The 19,053-nt window shown below is 41.8% G+C and overlaps 3 protein-coding genes across 9 annotated transcripts; 2 read left to right on the plus strand and 1 right to left on the minus strand.

Annotated features, from left to right (window-relative positions):
• Nucleotides 1-708: 708 nt before the first annotated feature.
• hsf2bp (heat shock transcription factor 2 binding protein) lies at nt 709-4,944 on the plus strand. 3 transcript variants are annotated; one of them, XM_027011767.3, is made up of 8 exons: nt 709-782; nt 1,119-1,266; nt 2,049-2,146; nt 2,514-2,702; nt 3,039-3,183; nt 3,315-3,432; nt 3,520-3,623; nt 4,320-4,944. In XM_027011767.3, the coding sequence occupies exons 1-8, from the start codon at nt 759-761 to the stop codon at nt 4,535-4,537; spliced, it is 1,044 nt and encodes a 347-aa protein (XP_026867568.1). In that variant the 5' UTR covers nt 709-758; the 3' UTR covers nt 4,538-4,944. The 3 variants fall into 3 exon arrangements, with proteins under 3 accessions (XP_026867568.1, XP_026867567.1, XP_026867569.1); XM_027011766.3 differs by having other exon boundaries at nt 737-809; XM_027011768.3 differs by having other exon boundaries at nt 737-809; nt 2,514-2,663.
• A 764-nt stretch (nt 4,945-5,708) lies between these two features.
• Nucleotides 5,709-14,555, plus strand: LOC113578523 (putative serine/threonine-protein kinase SIK1B). 5 transcript variants are annotated; one of them, XM_081701252.1, is made up of 12 exons: nt 5,709-5,802; nt 8,575-8,737; nt 8,841-8,957; nt 9,439-9,502; nt 9,861-10,022; nt 10,214-10,338; nt 10,592-10,715; nt 11,168-11,376; nt 11,749-12,094; nt 12,253-12,528; nt 13,152-13,371; nt 13,727-14,555. In XM_081701252.1, exons 2-12 carry the CDS (start codon nt 8,585-8,587, stop codon nt 13,941-13,943), a joined length of 2,013 nt encoding a protein of 670 aa, XP_081557378.1. In that variant the 5' UTR covers nt 5,709-5,802; nt 8,575-8,584; the 3' UTR covers nt 13,944-14,555. The 5 variants fall into 5 exon arrangements, with proteins under 5 accessions (XP_081557378.1, XP_035390898.1, XP_026867623.2 ...); XM_027011822.3 differs by lacking the exon at nt 5,709-5,802 and adding an exon at nt 5,812-7,040; XM_035535005.2 differs by lacking the exon at nt 8,575-8,737 and having other exon boundaries at nt 5,741-5,802.
• Nucleotides 14,556-14,946: 391 nt separating this feature from the next.
• Nucleotides 14,947-18,481, minus strand: cryaa (crystallin, alpha A). The gene is made up of 3 exons (XM_027011814.3): nt 18,142-18,481; nt 17,311-17,433; nt 14,947-15,767 (listed from the first exon to the last, which is right to left on the minus strand). Exons 1-3 carry the CDS (start codon nt 18,325-18,327, stop codon nt 15,561-15,563), a joined length of 516 nt encoding a protein of 171 aa, XP_026867615.2. The 5' UTR covers nt 18,328-18,481; the 3' UTR covers nt 14,947-15,560.
• Between the last annotated feature and the right edge of the window lie 572 nt (nt 18,482-19,053).

The following is a 19,053-nucleotide window of genomic DNA, read 5'->3' on the forward strand; positions in this document are numbered from 1 at the left end:
CGACATGGATTCGGATTTTATTGCTCAAACATAGTTAAAATAATGTCCGGCGTTATGGTTTGTAAAATTATCTCGCTGTTTGTAATTAATTACATTTGCGGGAAGTTAAATATCGTCAGACCAAATTATAAAACATACTTTGAAGAGACATACTGTGCATAGGCCAGTGGTCGAGGCGGTAAAGCTACATTCATCTCCACACAAACTTCACACTAAGCAATACTTGATGAGATGTGTGCCGTGCTTCAATATGTAAGATGTTTGAAGCGATCACAACATTTTAAAGAAAAATGAACTTTACTAGCTATGTATGGCAGTAGCAAACTTCAATTTTAGAGGAGAAAATCGAAAGTTTTTGTCAAATCCTTTCAAGTTTGTGTATGTTTCACCCATATACTTTGATGTAAATAAACTGATGGTCATGAACTATTTTCCGGTCTATGCATGTGCAACAATGACGTCTGTCTTCGCAGGTATTCAAAATCCGACTCTGAATCTAATTTGGGAAGATATTTTCGGACGCTGTAAATACTTTTGCATACCGTGTATTAGAACAGTGTTTAACCTATAGATAGCAGCCTGTGTTGATATTACAATCGCCACACAAAACCCCACAATTTGTTATACTGCGATTCACAGCTAAAACCACAAAACACTGGACAAGTTCCCTCCGTGGAGAGCCACCAGATGGCGCCATAAACCGCTTAATTCACTCTCAGGCGCGGTGAAACATCTGTATCTTCGACGTTCTGCTCAAGATGAAAGCGTCAGACTTCGCTGAGGTAGCACCCTTGAGTTTAACTAGAAGGGTATATATTTCCTACACCAGTCAGTTAACTAGCTAATCTTTTTTTCCCCTGGTTCACCGACACAGATTGTCATTTTAGGAAAATTAGTTTAGCTAGTTTATGTTAGCTTGCTTAGGTTAGCTAGCTAGCTAGTTAGCTAAATTATAGAAAGCAACTTTAGTTAGCTAGCTAGGTTAGCTATCTGAATAAAGTTAAACGACGTTTATCATAACCATGAAGTACAAATCAGACCAATCTAAATGAAAATTCTGGTAATACATTGTGTGAATAATATACTAAGAATTAAGAGAAGTGGCGTTATTTTTGCAGGATTTGGGAGGGGACTGTTTTGTCCGAGCCCGAAAAAGGGACTTGGAAAGACTGTCCACAGAGGTCATGCAACTGCGGGAGTTCTTGCCAAAAGTTATTAACGGGGACTTTATCGACGTCCTGCATAAAGCACGTTCCCTAGACTCATGTAAGACAAAAGACCTTGCCACGTGGACTATAATTGTACATCAGTGTTCTACCGGCTGCAAAGATTTACACACCTGGTTGTAATATTGAAAGCTTTGCCTGTCTGGATCGGGTGTGCAAGATTAGTGTTGGTACTCATTTCTGATGGCCTGATTTTCTAGTACCAGAGCTGGGCACCTCAGATTTAAGATGTATTTATCTTGCAATTAATTACAATTATATTTCTTATTACTGTCTCATTGTTAAATAGTATATGACTGTGCTTAAAACACCAATCCAAATAAGCAACCTACGATGAAAAGAAAACTAGCATGTGCAAAACGTTTTGTGTGTGTTGGTATTGTTCTGTAGTCTTGGGTCTCAGCAGTGTTGTTTGGTTGTGATCACATAAATGGGATGTAGATATCATAGTAAAGATACTCATGAACTATGAAGACTAAAGCACTGACTCGGCAGTGGTGGTGGGGTGTTTACAAAAATGTTGTTTAAGTTAGATTGTCCATTAAAGAAAGTGTTACCACCCTTATGCTCTGCCACCTGTCTAGCCAGAGTTTAGTTTAAGCTCCCCTTAGGAACTTGGTAGAATATTTGTAATAGATACACAAATATAGATGAATGCTTATGTTGTCAGGCCCAAGCAGTTCAGAGATAAGCATGCATTAACGCCCTAAATTCTGTCATCTGTATAGGATTTATGAGCATGTTATGTATATGTTGTAGATGACTTATAAATGTAGTGTTGCCTGATAATCTCACTGCTGCTTTTGGGAAACTCTTCCACAGTGAGGGAGGAGAGACAGAGAGAGCAACTGAGGCAGGAGTGTCTGCACTTTCGCTCCCGCCTGGAGGCGGTGCTGACGAAGCTCCAGAGGGAGAGGGAGGTGAGAGAGGGCAGAGGAGAGAGAGAAGGAGGGGCACAGGAAAAGGGATATGGTGGCACGTACTGACAGCAAACTCACTCAGTACTGCTTTGTTTTAGTGTGGCACCGCATCTGGTAGTAAAGCGTATGGGAATAGTGTTAGCGTCACGTTGTAGAGGCCCTTTGTGGTCTGGCGCATCTTAGCTATAGCTACTGCTGTGAAATGAATCGTCCTCTGAATTATTCTGACTTATCAGAATACACCAATTAGTCAGATGAAAAGCTGTCCAGAACAGCGGCTTCAAATCCAGTATAGTGGCTTCAGATGAGTCTACAGTGAAATACAAGATGCAAATGTCTGTATGTGTGTAACTGCATTGGATTCCAGGAGAAGCTTGTTCTCCGGGAGCAGCTATGGGAATGCCGGGAACAGCTGCAGCAGCAGGCGCAGTTTTGCACAGGCCTGGGGGCAGCATCCTGCACCGTGCTCTGGAGTGCTTCCTGCAGGGAGGAGGCCATCAGGGACATGTTGGCTGACGTGAGTCAACCTCTAAAAATGGTGACACAGCTAACAGAGGTTTGTTTAAGGTGGTGTAGAACTATCTAGCCATTGCTGATGTTTTTAACCTTGGACGACTGTTAACAGGGTCAGCATGTTTTGGGCCGTGTGCTTTGTTAAGGCACATCATTAGAAAACTGGCGAGGGCATTTTTTCCAACAAATAGTACCCTTGGTTTGCTTGTTTTCTTTAGTGCATTTTGATTGCACTAATTGATGAATTGATAGTGTTTATTTCTGAATATATTTAAACCAAAATCAGATTCATTAAATATATAAGATTCTTTCTTGCTAAATCACAAACTGTGTGTACATCTGTTTTTTTGTGCATGTTTGGATGGGTGTTGGTGTAAAGGGGAAGCTGGAGCCATTCTTAACTGTAGCAGGTCAAACCCTGGAAAGTTTCATCAAGTCTCTGGATGAAGAGGAAACACCACAGCAGCAGAACTACAACTCCCACGAACACCAATTTGTGCTTGCACTGGCTGGCATAATCACCAGTAGGGGCTAAGACTCATAACAGTACTGTTAACTCATTTTGAACATGTGTAGTGAGCTTAATGAGGTAGAGCTTAATGAGGTAGATCTTCAAATAATTTGAGTCTTACTGTCATTGCTTTTCACTTACAAGATGTAGCAGCTGTGACGTGTGGGAGGGACTTCATTTCCAGCTCCGCCCTCATCCTGCTGGATACTCTGATGCAGCTGCTTGGGCTGATGAAGCAAGGGGTCTTTCCAAAGCTTAAAGTGTGGGTTGCTTACTTCTAGAACATTTAGGTGCTGTTGTGAGTTTGTCTAGTTTATTGCTAACAGGTTTGTGGCATGTCTTTATGCAGGTTGATGCTGATGGCATTGTATAATGTCAGTATCAGTGTAAAGGGGCTAACCTACATCAGTGAGAGTCCTACTCTGTCCCCACTTATTTGCACCCTACTTGAAGGTATATGTGAGTAGCATGCTTGGGATTGTGTGTGTGTGTGTGCACGTGAGAGAGCGCGAGAAGGGCTACGTGTGAGTGTGTGTAACAGATACAGGTTTCCCAATGGCATTGGAATTTATCTGATCTCAGCTTTGACGTCATGATATCCAGCCTCACATGTGGAAGAGGGCAGGGTTAAGAGAAGCCTCAGCACTTTTTCCAACCCTCCATCATCTCCTGTCTGCTCCCTTTCTCAGTATAGAACCAGTGAATGTTCACTCCCTTATGTATGCTTTGAGTCTCCCCTTCATGCACACACAAACAATCTCTCTTTGACGTTCCAGTTCAATGCACCATGAAATCTTAATTTTACAAAAATTTTATTCAGTTAGATCAGGATCCTATGATCTATTTATACAGTACTCAAATATAAACAGTAAAAATAGTAACATTACCCCAAGTTTAACATTCTGGATTTAATAGATTTCTACATATTAAAACTATTTATGAAAACATTTTATTGTGACAAAATGTGTGCATACTTTATTAATATTATTATTGAATGGGATCACATACATTTTCTAACGTTCCCAAAATTGATGCAGTTGATTTGCCACCTTAAGATCATAACATTGCCATGTATAGACCATTATAAGTTTATACTGATTTATATGCGCATATTTAGTTTCCTCTCATTTCTCCCACTCTACGTTTCAGACCAGGACTCGGAGGTGTGTCTGCAAACCTTGCGATTGCTCCAGTCTCTGCTTGTTGAGGGTGATGTTGCGATGCGGCTCCGCCCACTCTTGCAGCACTCCCTCCCCCTGGGGCGCGTCCGCCAGTTGGCCTCCAGCCGCCATCCCACCCTCAGCCGCACGGCACAGGAGACCCTAGAGGACCTAGGCTGCCTCGCCAGCGCCGAGAAAGATCAGTGAGGTCTAGGCACGGCAGTCATCTGTGGATCGTGTAGATCTGAATTTATTGTTAACGAACCCTTTGCTGTTCCGTTAATATGAAGTGTTTATCAGTGTTCAGTGTTATCGGTTGAGAGAGGTATGAAGTCAATCCAATTCAGCCCCAAGCGCTTATACAGGATGGTCTAAAAGTAAAGGTATGACAGTGGCCGATATTACCCTATAGGAGTTTACTGATTTTCGCACTGGATATAGTATTCACCTGTTTCTGAGTGTTTGCAGTACTGCAGTAGAAGTGCATTTCTGTCAGCTGTGAATGTAACATGGGTTTTCTGTGAAATTACAGAACTGGTTTGGTTTTTGTGTTGCAAAGGTGTTGCCGATGTTTTGGGATCATTTCAGAAAATAAAATGCATTTTATAATTCAAGGTATTTTAACTATATTCATAAAATAGTTAACACAAGCATGTGATAGGACACAGAACAAGGAAGCAATTCCATTCAAAAGATGCGCTTCCCCGCTGAAGATTGAGAGAAATGGATGACGTGGGGCAGATCAATGGACTTCATTAATTAACGTGGTGGGTGGCAAAATAGAGGACTTCACTGTGGTCACACATGCATATTTTTGGTAGTGTGAGAACGTCCGCGGTATACTGCAAACCTTGATCCACATGCAAAATAAAACATTACTTTGGTCGTATCTAGATTTTAAGCACAGTTTAATTGGGCAGCAAGAGCTAACTGGATTTAGGCATTCAAATGTGTAATGCTTGCTAGAGTTTAGGGGTTACATGGGATTTTAGCTGTAGCAGGATGTCATTGGCCACTCCATAGCGTCTCATTGTCTCGTGTTTTTGTTTTGCTTTACTTCATTGTGGTTCTGTGCCTTGGTTTCGTTTTCTCCACCCATCATGAGTTTCACCTGTGTCTTGTTTACTTCTCATTAGTCCATGTACTTAATCCCCGTGTTTGGCTCAGTGTGTTGTTGGTTGTTGTTAAAGCGTAGTTTCGCTTTCTCTCGCTCGGTTTCTCCTGTGAGTTTTGTAGCCTGTTTCCCCTTTTTCTGTCATCGTATGTTTTCTTTCCTTTTGGTTCGCTATGTATTCCCGTGTTTTACGTATTGGCTCTATGAGCCAGAACTGGTCAAACGATTATGATCCTGGATTTCCCCGTAATAAATATCGCTCTTCTCCGCGCATGCGTCCGCCTCAACTTTACACAGGAACCCATAATATATATAGTATAAACGGGGAAATAATGCACAAGATTAGTCAGGAAATTCAGTAAGTATATGTGAGGATCTTTTATTTTCTCTGGCCTGGTTCCTTCAGTTTTTCAACGGAAATGTGTGAGAATTGATATGTAGATATATTCAAAACTATAGCTGTTAGTAACGTACACAGTTTCTCTGGAAAGCCTCTCCAGCTTTAGCAAATCCCTGGTTCTTCCTGGGAGCAACCCCGAGTTTACCATAGGTCAGTGGATCCCATGCGTGCTGTGTGCTGTCTCTAATGTCAGGGTAGTAAAGCTGGGCTTTAATATACATGCAAGCGATATTACCGGCACATGCAAGCGATATTACCGGCACATGCGAGCTCATGTAAGGAGGTTTATACAGCAGATGGTTAGGGCGTGAATGTTTTTAAATAACTTGTAATGTTAAGCCTATTCAGTGCAGCGGCTTTGAAGGCGTGTACGGCATAGAGATTAATGTAATTAGCTGTTTTTAATTGGTTATTGATATTTGTGTTTATCTATTTATTAAACTGCATGTCATATCTCTTTTAGTCCCGCCTCAGGCAGAGCTACATAAGTGGTTCTTAGCAAGGGTGTGTTTGGGTGTGTTTGTGTTCACAGTCCCCCGTGGGTGTGTCCTGTGAACCGACGCGAGTTGGTTTCGGACACTGTAGGTTGATAGATGTAAGTGTAATACTTAACCACGGTATGTAATCTTTTAGCTGCTCTCTAACTCAGCTTGGTGAACCTTTTAAGGTACCCACACTCTCCTTATAAACTTTATATATATATATATATATAAATGATGAACAAGCTTTAACGTAGCCTACTCTCTCCCATATCCTAAACAAAGACAAAAACCTACAAGGCTGGCTATCAAGTCCTGGTGGTCTTACCTACGGCACGTGGAGAATAAGTTGCTTGGCAACATGAAAATTCTCTCAAGCGGCCGCATGCCATGCTTGGTCCACTGACGCCAGAATGACGTTAATAAAGTGAGCATCAATTTGTCGTGGTATCGTGGCGTGGGGAGGAGTCCCCAAATACCTAGTTTTCAGAAGGGATTGTGCTCAGCAGCGGACAACCGTGAGTCGGAATTAAAATAACAATTAAAATTCCCTATACAAATTTAATAGCCATGAAGTGAACTCTTGCAAAACGATTGTTCTACCTGGTGCACAAAGCAATGGACTAATAGTTTGCAGGAATTTAATCTCGCGGAACACCGTTTACGTGCAAATTATAAATGGGGATGGAAATCTTTAAATTGTAACGCTTTGAAAAGGTGAGCTCGTTTTCAAAGATGGTACTATAACTAGATAATGTGGCAGTATTTTCTTTATATAACAGAGCTATTATTTATATATATATATATATATATATATATATATATATATATATATATATATATATATATATTGTGTTTGAGCGTGAGTGAGAAGGCTGGCTGCATTTTGAAGAACTGAGAAGTCTTGCGTGTATTTTGAATTTGGCTAAACTGCTATTTGCAATATATTATTTTCAGACGAATATGGTTTCCAAGGTTGTCCTATAACATTCACCCAATCCACAACCTCAAAATCCATGAAGATTAAAATAATGGTTAGAAGAATATTTCACGAACGATTCTCTTCGAGGAAACTTAACACAAGTATCTTACGGGTTTAGTGGTGGTGGTGATGGGTGGTAGTGTTTTTTTGTGTTCAACTGCCTTTAGGTGACGCTATAGTACCTCCTTAAGGACGCTGAGAGAGGGAAACTCATTTCTCACGTTTGTATCAACCTTTCATAATTGTTTCAGTGCAGTTACTGAGTAATTCACAGTACTCTTACAGTTTAAGAGGTGTATTTGCAAAGATGTGCTTCTGGCAATAAAAGTCAATCAGCTTTCAGAAGTGATCTGACATGCATGCAAACAGCTAATCATCATAAAATACGAAGGGCAAACCCTTATTCCATGTCGATTGATACTCCTTTCACAGAATAACAATAGCAGTATTCCCCGATTTATTCTTTTCATTCATTTAGAATATTGCAAACAAATATCCATTTTGAAGTGTTAGGATGTCCACTGCACTTATGCAAGACTTAAATCTTGGAATCTTTAGAGTCTGATCATTAAATAGCTGCAGAATGGTGATTAGGAGCTGTCACTGATCAAAATACACATATCAAGTAATAGTTTGTAGTGATTTTTTATCACAAATCACAATATACAGATTTTCATTGGCTTTGGGCAAAAAGATCTCTAGAATGATGTGAACTGAAAGACTGAAAATGTGCATAATACATATAATGTACAAAGGAAATTCACAAGAATAGAGTTATGCAAACAAAACATTACTTTGGCGACTCCAAAAGCCTCATAGCTTATGCAAGGTCGAGGTAAGGCGAGTATATGTATATAGTGCCTTTCATACACTGAGGCCATTCAGTATGCTTAGCAAATTCCTTTTACTGGCTCACACCCAGCAACGTGGACATCACATCGACCAGGGTGTCCAGTTCTGGTCCTGGAGCTCTATCAGCCTGCACAGTTTAAAAATTCCACCAGATCTGACTATAATATGCAGATGCTACTAAGAGCTTTGGATCAGGTGGATAAGATTTGTGTTAGTACTAAAATCTGCAGAGCTTCAGATCTCCAGGCCCAGAGCTGGACACCCCTGACATGCCCTACTGTAAAGGCTAAGGCATACATGTAGTTGAATTTTACATTTCCGTTTAAAATATTTACTGTTTTTTACTTATGATTCATTCCAGCATTTTGCCTCATAGCCACATGAAGTCATGTTATCTCCTGTTTAATAATTAAACAGCTAGTTGCTAATGATGGTGGTGTTGTCAGAGCACGGGTCGGAGGGCCCCTCAAATCAGCCAAGTAAACTGCTCCAGGTCGGCTTCTACGAGATCATTTGTACACTGGGGAAGGGTAACTTTGCTGTGGTGAAACTGGCAAGACACAAAATCACTAAAACACAGGTATTTTTATCACAAGCAGCATATGTTCAGCTACAAGTAGTGACCTGTGTTATTACAATAATTGTCTGTCATTGTCATAATTGTTTATCTAACATTTTCACAGGTTGCCATTAAAATCATTGATAAAACTCGCTTGGGTGCTGCAGACATGAATAGACTCAACAGAGAGGTTCAAATCCTGAAGCTTCTGGACCACCCTTACATCATCAAACTTTACCAGGTCTGCGAGCTCTCATTAGCATTAATGCAGTGGAGTCTGACCCACAAACCCACTGCGTTTTCACTAATCATTAGCCTCCAGCTTCAGTAACTACATACTTTATAACTATTCTCAGGATGGGGTGAAACTCATAATCTTTCATCATTCTGAATCGATGGAACTGTGGTAGTTTCCCAGAATGGCCACCTCATGTTACGCTTACATGCACTGTGGGTCTCTATGGACTTGTGAGAGAGGAAACAGATGACCTCACTTTGGGTCATTGCACAACTGGTTTCTCCAAGCTCACTATCTAGAGTTCCAAGGCCTGTTTACAAACATATGAAGAAAGACAAACAGGAAAAGGAGTGAAGCAAGTCAAGCATTAACATAGAAACAATGCTTGTCATTCAACATTAAAATTGAAGATTTATCAGCACCTTTATCCATGCTCTGAAAATGTATTTCCTTCTGACCAATGTTTGTGTCTTATGTATTGCAGGTTATGGAAAGCAAGGACATGTTGTACTTAGTAACAGAATATGCAAAGAATGGGGAGATATTTGGTAAGTCTCATCATGAACCACTTAATTAAATAAATGATGACTACTTTAATCAGGCTCAGATTTTTTTCATAAAATCATTGTGTGTGAGAGAGAAAATCAAAGTTCTTACAAGCCAGTCAGAAACATATCTCATTATTTACATGATACTTTTATCCAAAGTGACTTATAATTATGACTGAATACAACTTGAGCAAGTGAGGTTTAAGGGCCTTGCTCAGGAGTTCAACAGTGGCAACTTGGCAGTGGTGGGACTTGAACTGGTAATGTTCTGATTATAAATTGAGTACCTTAACCCCTGAGCTACCATGGCATCCTTACCCTTGAATACCTCTTCTCTATGTCCATTTGTTTTCTGAAGACTATCTCGCTTCCAATGGTCGCCTGAGTGAACTGGATGCACGTAGAACATTCTGGCAAATCCTCTTGGCTGTGGAGTATTGCCACAAGCACCACATTGTGCATCGAGACCTTAAAGCTGAAAACCTGCTCCTCGACAATAACATGAACATCAAACTGGCAGGTAGGGGACCACAGGGTTGGCATATAAATTAAAGCATTGCGAAAAGAAACCAGATAATGTGATAATGATTCTGTGTTTGAGTGAACGGAACTGGACATAGCAGATGAGGAACTGTAGGGCACAGTTTTCAATACCTTTGTTGTATATTTGTGAGATATTCCCTGCTAATTTCACCCTTCTGTGTGCCTCAGATTTTGGTTTTGGAAACTTCTTCACACCTGGTGAGCCTCTGTCCACCTGGTGTGGAAGTCCCCCTTACGCAGCGCCAGAGGTTTTCGAGGGGAGGGAGTATGAGGGACCCCAGCTAGACATTTGGGTAAATGCCTAGGAACAACCTCACTTGTAATACAAGACATGCTATGTTCTTACATTTTGTGGGTTTTATGAGGGGTATTAGTGTTTGTTTTTCTGTTGTAGTACTAATACTTTATTCACATATAGTATATAGGCATGTAGCCAATTGCATTGCAGTGTTGTGATAATGTTATGATATGAATTAGGAAAGATGTACGAATAGGGACCTTCAGAAAAAAAAACCTCCACATAACTACATCTTCTCTGACTTTCAGAGTCTAGGAGTGGTTCTCTATGTACTGGTGTGTGGCTGTTTGCCTTTTGATGAGACTAAACTTCCTGCCCTGAAACTACGTGTCACCCAGGGATGCTTTGCGGTCCCTTACTTCATGTCACAGGGTAGGCAGAGCTGTGACTGGTGGTCTTCACTGGCAAACAGCATACCAGGGACACGTTCTGAGGACCCTTGATTTCTCAGGATCTCTTTTTCAAGAGAGTTAGAAGGCCCCAGTGAATGAACTTAAACACCTCTTGGAACATGCTGTTTCTTGCATTTTTCATTTCTCCTTGCCATTTGTAACTAGTAGCATTTTGAGTGAGAGAGAGAATAGGTTTATTGTCACTGCACAAGAACAGTGAAATTAAATATATGGTGAAGTTAACTGATAACTCAACCAACTTAAAAAAGCAACATTTTTAAACAAATAACACTTTGTCAAAAATACCATATCCATGTATGAGGGCGTATTTCTAAATTCCAGAGTCCTCCTAAGTGGGTGCAGGGTCTCACACAGCTAAGATGGAATGTGCAAAACTGTTGAAGGACACTAAGATGTCCTGCTTTTCCCCAGAGTGTGAGAACCTGATACGCAGGATGTTGGCAGTGGACCCAGCCAAGCGCATCAGCATCGCCCAGATCCGGCAGCACAGCTGGATGCAGGCGAGCCAGGCCTGTCCCAGCAACCCCTGCCCCAGTGGATACCTCCGGATGGACCACTACAGCGAGCTAGTGCTAAGACTCATGCAGGAGATGGGCATTGACAAGCAGAAGACAACAGACGTTAGTAACATATCATTTTGTAATGCACTTGCAGTTTATTCCTATGTTGGTGTGGACAAAGCAGAAACCTTGTTAAGCCTTACAAACAGGGTGCTCAAGTACCAGATAATTCCAAAGTGCATTACAAACTGGAATGTTTGCTAGAATTCAGTGAGGACAAGAAAACCTGTCTAATAATATGAAATAGTGATATCAGTGTGGGATGATTTTATTTGAAAAATTAATTTAATTTAGAGTTCTAGACAGGCAAAAAATACCAGTCTTGTTTAACACCTGCAGTGTTGAACAATAAGACTTATTCATTTATGTCTAGCCGGTCTTATACATACTGTAATTACGGCACCTACAGATAATCCATTTCTGATTGCCTAGTCTTTACAGAATAGCAGCTACAACCACTTCTCTGCCATCTACTGGCTCTTGCTGGAGAGAATGTCCAAGGGCCAACAGCAAATCCAACAGACTCAGGATCAGTCGAAAGAGCCTGCTTACTCCATTGAGCTTTTAGTAGAGATGAAGCCAACCATCCCCCATCACATAAACTCTGCATATCCCAGCAGCCTTCTCTGCACTGGAATTAGCGAGGAGGCAGGGGCTGAAGACATAGGGAAAGAGGCGGAGCATCTGCCTCTCTCAGCTGTCACTAAGTCCAGGTGGAAGATATGCAGGCACACCGTCTCTGAGGTCCCATGCTCCATGTCCGTGAGCCACCCACCAAGTGAGTAGACTGGAACTAGTTATCAGAATTTAATAATTTGTCCAAAGTCAGGAGTCATAGTGATTTTAAAATCTTTTTCCCAGAGATGGGTGCTTATTTGACTGCACAGTCCATGGCCTTTAAAATCCCACAGGAAGCCTGACATTTTGTCTATGCAGGCATTGTGGTGGATCTGGGGGACGACACTACCTCCGACAGCTGCCCAAGGTCCTCGCCCTGCCCGTCCTCCCGTAACTCCAGCGCATCTTTCACTTCTGCCCATGTCCTTTCAGTAGCAGGTCCAGATCTCTACCGAGCCCAGGAACAGCTCCCAATCTTAGCGATGTCAGTAAGAGATCCTTCACCTCTTTCATCTGTCCTGAGGTTCCAGAATAGTCTCCAGAGTCCCGGTTTCCAGGAGGATAGAAGAGTCTCTGACACCTCCCTAACACAAGGTGATATCTTTGGTGTCATGATTGGCTCCTTCTAGTGTCTCATCTCAGTGGTAACCCTGTCTCGTGTTTTTATTTTTCTTTGCTTCCTGTTTCAGTTTGTTCCACCCCTCATTTGGTTTTCCCTCCCATCACTAGCTTCACATGTTCCTTGTTTCTTGGTTATTAGCCTGTGTATTCCTTAGTGTTTTGCTGGTTATTGTTAGTCCATGCCTCTGTCGGTTATATCTGGTATTAGCTCTGTCGTGTTCTTCTTCTGCATTCTTTAGCCCTTTTCCCTGTAGCCTGTTTTCAGTTGTCTGCCTGTTCTTTCTTTCCTTGTTTTGCTTGACCCTGGACTGTTAAAATGACTGGTGCCCTGATCCTGGACTGTTCAAATGACCCTGATTCTGGATTTGCCCACTCCTTTTAGCATTTGTGTCTGCCTCTCAATTGCTCTACTACTTTTGGTTACTACCAAAAGTTTGGTAGCTCACCTTTTGGTTGCTCTATTACTTTTGGTTACTACTGTGAGAATAAAGAGACACTTTGAGAAGGTTACTGATCTAAGTATGAATAAAGGATCTGGCTGTGATAATTACTCAAAAATTATGATCAGAGATTTCTGTTCTTCATGTCTCTTGTAGGTCTTGGGGCTTTTCACCAATTGAGGAAGGAAATTTGGGCAAAAGGTGAGCCAGGTTTGAACAAAGCCTGTGGACCAGCACAGTATATCTGGACTCCAGCACACACCCTTCAGGAAGCCAGTGGTTCTGTAGGAGCGCCTGTTTTGCCTGGCTATCCAGCACAGGCTCACTCATGGGACATTCTTTACACACCAGCAGAAGGCATTCAGGACTATCAAACGTAAGAGCTTTGGCAGGACACAACTAAGACTTCACTGGTTGAGTGTCAATGAGAGTGAATGTTGCCTGTCAGCAAGTTGTCATTGCCTGAATGTCTGAATTTCAGTTAATCTGTGAATCATAACTCCAGTAAAAGTCTAAATGAAATTCAAATTGACTACTGAAAATTTTTGACTACTGAGTGTTGTGTTTAGAATATCATTTGTACATTTGTCTACATTATAGATTCTAAATTATCTTATTGTAATGTTTAAGGTGTAATTCATGTCAGATTTTCAAGGGTTTTTCTTTATTTTTGTATGACTAGTTTGAGGACATCATTGAATGCTTTGCTGCTGGTTTTTGTCTTCACACAGAATGCACCAACTTCTTTATCATGATCATCATCTTCATCAGCAGCAGTTGTTACAAGGGCCACCTCCTCCTCCACCTCCCATTACACCTATCCAGCAGCACACTCTCCATCTACCTACAGCTCTGGTTTTCATACACCCGGACTATGCTCTGGAATATCCAGAGATCCACCTCAAAGCCCCATCACACCTTCAGACTCCTCTCAGGATGACGGATTAATGTATGATTGATCATTCATCAGTTTGAACACAGGGACATTTCCATGGTTATATTTTCACATTTTGTGAATTTATTCATCCTGAACATGCATATTATAGCACTGCAGACACATGGCAGTGGTGCTGAATACCTTGGTGATCCTTTGAATAAACATAATGTTAGATATTTAACTGCTTGTGTTATTCATTACAGAAAATTAGCCAAGATAGGAACTTCCTCACCTATTTTATAGGAATTTAGGCATCATCTTGTGTTACAATGTGCATTTTCATTACAAACCAATGCTATGCTGTGACAATTAGGAGAAGATCAGTTTGGCAGTACAATGTCAGTTTTTACAATGATATGTCATACAGGAGACAGCTGTTTACATCTCAGCTCTTTATTAAGTGAGACTGCAGTCCAATTCAAGCTTTTCCATCAGTGTGACATTTAGTGCTCCATTGACAAGGTCTGTGACATTTACATCCTTTCTCTCATTCAATATAATGACGTCTACTTCATGAACAGATGGCCTTCAAGGTACTCCTCGACTAGAATCGATGACGTGTATCCTCTTGTCCTGACTACAGGACAAAAGAAAATGAATAAAAATAAATGCATTTGTACAAACGCTTTGTGAAGGTGGTATTGCCATTATAAGGTGTTATTGTCCTTAGAAACCCAAGGAAATAGTGCTTTAAGTAGGTCTGTGTCCTATGTAAGCAGTGGGCAACAAATAAAAGATGTGTTACAATGGCTAGTATCATGTGATCAGGCTGCTGTGGAGGGGTGGGTATATATAAAATGCACCCTCATGAGACCCTACATCCTCATATGAAGACAGTAAAATTTGCCGTCACTGTGCATCACTTCTCTTACAGACTTACAAACTACTTCCTGGTCCAATATATAAAATGCTTCATGGCCCAAGACAAATCTACTTTGACAGTTATCAGGTGTCTCTAGTCACAAATAAGAACATTTTAAAAATGAAGATAGAGTTGCATCAAAAGACAGACGATTTTTGCCTCTTGGTTAACTTTATTACAGTCTAATTTTTAGTACACTCTTCACAACAGGGCTAGATGGAAGAAGGGACATTAATAGATAGGGTGAGAAAAGAGCAGACATGGGCAGGAAGACAAGTGATGTGATGGAGCCTCTTATGGATCCAAAACCTATTTAATAACAACAGACTTTTAATTTTAATCCAACCTCCTTCCTTTCCATCAATGTCTTCTCGCTCAGAAACGGCCAATATCACACCTTTATTAGTTAACATGTTTCTAAATTGAAAGGATCTTTGTTTAAGCACTAAATTCAGCACATGCTTCTACTAAAGTGGTGAAGGGATCAGGATAAACCCTTGAGTTTAAGTGAATGATCCTTGAGATTGTTGTCGAGTAGAAAATAAAAGGTTTATAATAAACAACCTTCCAATTGGTTGCCTCAGAATGGAAACCCCAATCAGCCCTTATTGATCTGTTCCTCACTTTAGTCTAATAATCAAAAACCCTTGACAAAGTTTTTAAAGCTAATATTCTGAAGAGAGCATCAGGCTGGATATACATTGAGGGCAACCCCTCGCTTCGAGTCAATGCCAGGGGCTGAAGCTTCCTGCAGGTGGCAGCCCATCTAGGAAGAGAGCGCTGAGCTGCTCTTCTCTTCGCGGGAAACAGGAATGCTGCGGTCACCACGGCTGCTCTCGCGACTGCTGGTCCTGGGCCCGCAGATGGTGAGAAGGCCATCGGCCGACAGGGTGCAGGTGATGGCTGACTGGTCCACGTTGGAGGGCAGGCAGTAGCGGCGATGGAACTCACGGGAGATGTAGCCATGGTTGTCCTGAAGACAGGGGTGGAAAGGAGGAGAGGGTGGTGGGTGTTGGAGAAGCAGGCCTGGTGGATTATAGGGGATTTTTGGAGACAGTGTTGGGGATATAATGGAGAGGGATGAGGTGCTTCAGAATCTTGCAGTGGCATTTCAGTTTAGAGATAAGAGCATTCAGATGTCACATATGCTAACACACACACAGCAGGAATAATAAGTCTATTGTCTTTTGTTGCATCAGATGTGGCCTGATCTGATACAAGAAGCTTCCCCTTGAAAATCCTTCATTTTGCGTGGGAGAGAGAGAATGACATCAGATTCTGTGAAGTAGAGGAAAGGTGAAAACACCCATTTTTAATATTGTGTTTAATTAATGCAAACAAGAACTTTTGCTGAGGACATCTAAGCATCATGCTCATTTTGCAATTTTTTTTCCTTATTTGAACAGATCCAATATTAACTATATAAGATCTTCCAGTACATGGAATGCTGTTTTAAGAACCATTTTGCATCATTTTATGCATGGTGTCACCAGCTAAGGAACATTTCTAAGGAACAGCTAAGGAACTTGTGCATGGTGCCCCCTGGGGACACCTTCCCGTGATGCCGGCATGACGTCAATCTGGCATAAACATTACGAGTGATTTCCCCTCATTTCCACCCAACCTGAAGGGCATATAAACCATGTGCACAGAGCAGAAATGATATGGACATGGGGGAATCAGAGACGGAGGAGTATATCGGAATATGAATGATGAATTAATGAAAAAGTCTGAGCAGCAGAGAGATGTGGGAGGATGTATCCAGAAACACATGCCGTGGATCAATAGGAAAATGTCAAGGTATCTACAATCTTGCCTTTCACCAACTCCCTGGAGTAAACCTTAGCCGTGAATGTTTTGGGGTTGATATCACATGCCATAATCCAGCCCAGCTGGAATCCTGGATCGCAGCTGCACTTACTGCCTTACGGCCCAGCATGATGTCAAATATCACGCCATCATGTCAGGCCTTTTAATGAGGAACATCTGTACCTGGGAAATGAGTGAACACGTTTTCCTTGAGGTTTGGTTATCAGACAGCAGATTTGTCACCAACTCATTGTTCCTTGATTGTTGACTGCTGGAGACTCATCCACTTTTCCGCAGTCATGCTGACATACATGCCCACCCTCCAGAAGATGCTGTCCTGAGAGTGAGACACAGTGTAGGCTGCTGCACCTGCTTTGCAGCTCAGCCCCTTAAGACTGTGAGCCAAGCTCCCAGCTCCCTGCTTTTACCTTGCTCTCCTCTCTCTGGCATACGCAGACATGGACAACACACCAAAAAAACTGATCATCCCTAGCAAAATAATATTGCCAGACCCAATTCTTTGAAACCCAGCGCATGCAGAATTTACCCGAGAAGCATTAGGCGGTGATTCGAACCAAATGGAACAATCTGCAGAAAAAGTGATGGCTCAGGACGACAGAGGAGCATTTTTTAAATGAGGAGACCACAGCTGCTTATGGACAAAAAGAGGGACCTGTGCACCAGTGTGACCATTAAGGCTAACTCACCTGTCTCTCCCCATGCTTGCCCTGGATCTCCACGTAGTCGTCTACCACCTTTATGCTGAGCTCCTCGGGGGAGAAATGCTTCACATTGAGGTACATGGTGAACCTGTCCCTGTCAGACCTCACCTAGAGAAGAAAACAAGAGACACTTTAAAGTAAAAGAATACCGTGGCAGTCTGTTGTGGATCTCTAGAGCTTGGTGTGCATTACAATGATGTAAATGTATGAAATAAACCATTTGTTTTTATAAATGTGTCCACTGAACAAACGACTAGAGAAGGTGAGGTATATAAGATGCAGCCTTGTTCTGAGAGGCAGCTGGAGTGCCCAACAGAGCAGTCTAGACGTTTGCTCTGTTATCATTCTATCAATTCATAGATGGACAACATGCTAAAGCTGCATTACAGCCAAACTGTATTGAAAGTAAAAGACCAGCAGTCATACCTGGTGTGGAACCAGGCTTTACAGATGGCAAATATGAAATATGACCACCAGGCCAAAGAGCCAGCTTCAACTTTTAACATTTAAAGTGCACCTTCTGCCTGATATCATACTTCATGCTCAATTTCATCTGCTACATCACAACTTGAACAAGACATGGCACTTTCCCCAAAACATTGATAATCAAGTTAATTTATTAGAAAATTTGCATAAATATTTAGATTTCTCTTAAAAGCAGCCTGAAAAACCAGTTTCATCCACTTGTTTTCTCCTAAACACATCTTGGCCTACTCTTAGCCTAGGCATCCTCAACCAGCATAGTCAACCATTAACTGCATGCACACCTAGCAGTGAAAGCTTCTCCTCTCAGGCTGCAACCAACCAGCTCCTCACCTCAGATATGCCCAAGCCAGAATCCAGGAAGTTTCGCAGGTAGGAGTGCCGGTAGTAAGGGCTGATCGTGGAGGCACAGTAAGGGAAAACATCGTAGTCAAACAGGCTGCCAAAGAACCAGTCAAAGAGCCGTGAGGGATTGCCCAGTGCGTCTCGGACCCAGGGGTGCTGAATGGTGATGTCCATAGTGCCTTTTCTTGGATAGGTGATGTTTGGCGAGTCTTGGGTTAGCTCTGGTCCAGCTGCTTGGATGCTCCAGGCGTGCTCTTTGAATAACCTTGCTTGAGAAGTACAGGTGTATTAGTGAGAGCCTTGTGGGGCTTGCAGGTACAAAGAGCTGTGCATGAACAGCATGTTCCCCCAGGGCTTATATACCCGCATGACAGAAAGAGGGGCTTACTTGTTGATCCCTCTCGAATGGTGTCAGCTACATTGTTGTTGACCTGCCTGTGACTGTCTGGAGGGAATAATTGACAGTTTGTGTGTTGAGGAAATAATTACTTTGCTGGAGATACTTCCTAGAGTTCTAAACCAGCAATGGCGTTAATGTAAACATGAACACTGGTAATGAACCTACAGCTGATGTTTCTTCCAGCCACCTACATACCTGCCTGTACATATACTGCACAGATTACATAATGCCTGGGACAAGATGATGGCTGGCTCAGATTAGAGGGGGAATTAGAAGAATGTTATTCATGATCAAAATTCCAACCCTCTACAGAATGACACCCCTATGGTTCATATATGCATATTCACATACACGGTAGACTGGTTTACTATAGCCAGAGAAAATACTCTACATTATGTCTATAATATCTTTGGGAATACACCCACCTAACAGAAATATCTACAATCACTGGAGACTTTATTAGGTACACCAGTCTTCTAAATGCATACAGTAGCTATTGA

The sequence above is a fragment of the Electrophorus electricus genome, chromosome 18, assembly GCF_041902795.1.
Source record: "Electrophorus electricus isolate QZ-2024a chromosome 18, ASM4190279v1, whole genome shotgun sequence".
Lineage (NCBI taxonomy): Eukaryota > Metazoa > Chordata > Actinopteri > Gymnotiformes > Gymnotidae > Electrophorus > Electrophorus electricus.

Excerpts from the sequence above, each read along its gene's own strand:
- hsf2bp (XM_027011766.3), top strand. The coding sequence starts at position 759 with ATGAAAGCGTCAGACTTCGCTGAGGTAGCACCCTTGAGTTTAACTAGA. Across the intron at positions 1,267-2,048 it reads AGCACGTTCCCTAGACTCAT|TGAGGGAGGAGAGACAGAGA; the intron begins GTAAGACAAAAG and ends ACTCTTCCACAG. Across the intron at positions 3,624-4,319 it reads TATTTGCACCCTACTTGAAG|ACCAGGACTCGGAGGTGTGT; the intron begins GTATATGTGAGT and ends TCTACGTTTCAG.
- LOC113578523 (XM_081701252.1), top strand. The coding sequence starts at position 8,585 with ATGATGGTGGTGTTGTCAGAGCACGGGTCGGAGGGCCCCTCAAATCAG. Across the intron at positions 8,738-8,840 it reads ACAAAATCACTAAAACACAG|GTTGCCATTAAAATCATTGA; the intron begins GTATTTTTATCA and ends ACATTTTCACAG. Across the intron at positions 10,023-10,213 it reads CATGAACATCAAACTGGCAG|ATTTTGGTTTTGGAAACTTC; the intron begins GTAGGGGACCAC and ends TGTGTGCCTCAG.
- cryaa (XM_027011814.3), bottom strand. The coding sequence starts at position 18,327 with ATGGACATCACCATTCAGCACCCCTGGGTCCGAGACGCACTGGGCAAT. Across the intron at positions 17,434-18,141 it reads CTGGCTTGGGCATATCTGAG|GTGAGGTCTGACAGGGACAG; the intron begins GTGAGGAGCTGG and ends TTTCTTCTCTAG. Across the intron at positions 15,768-17,310 it reads GCAAGCATGGGGAGAGACAG|GACAACCATGGCTACATCTC; the intron begins GTGAGTTAGCCT and ends CCCTGTCTTCAG.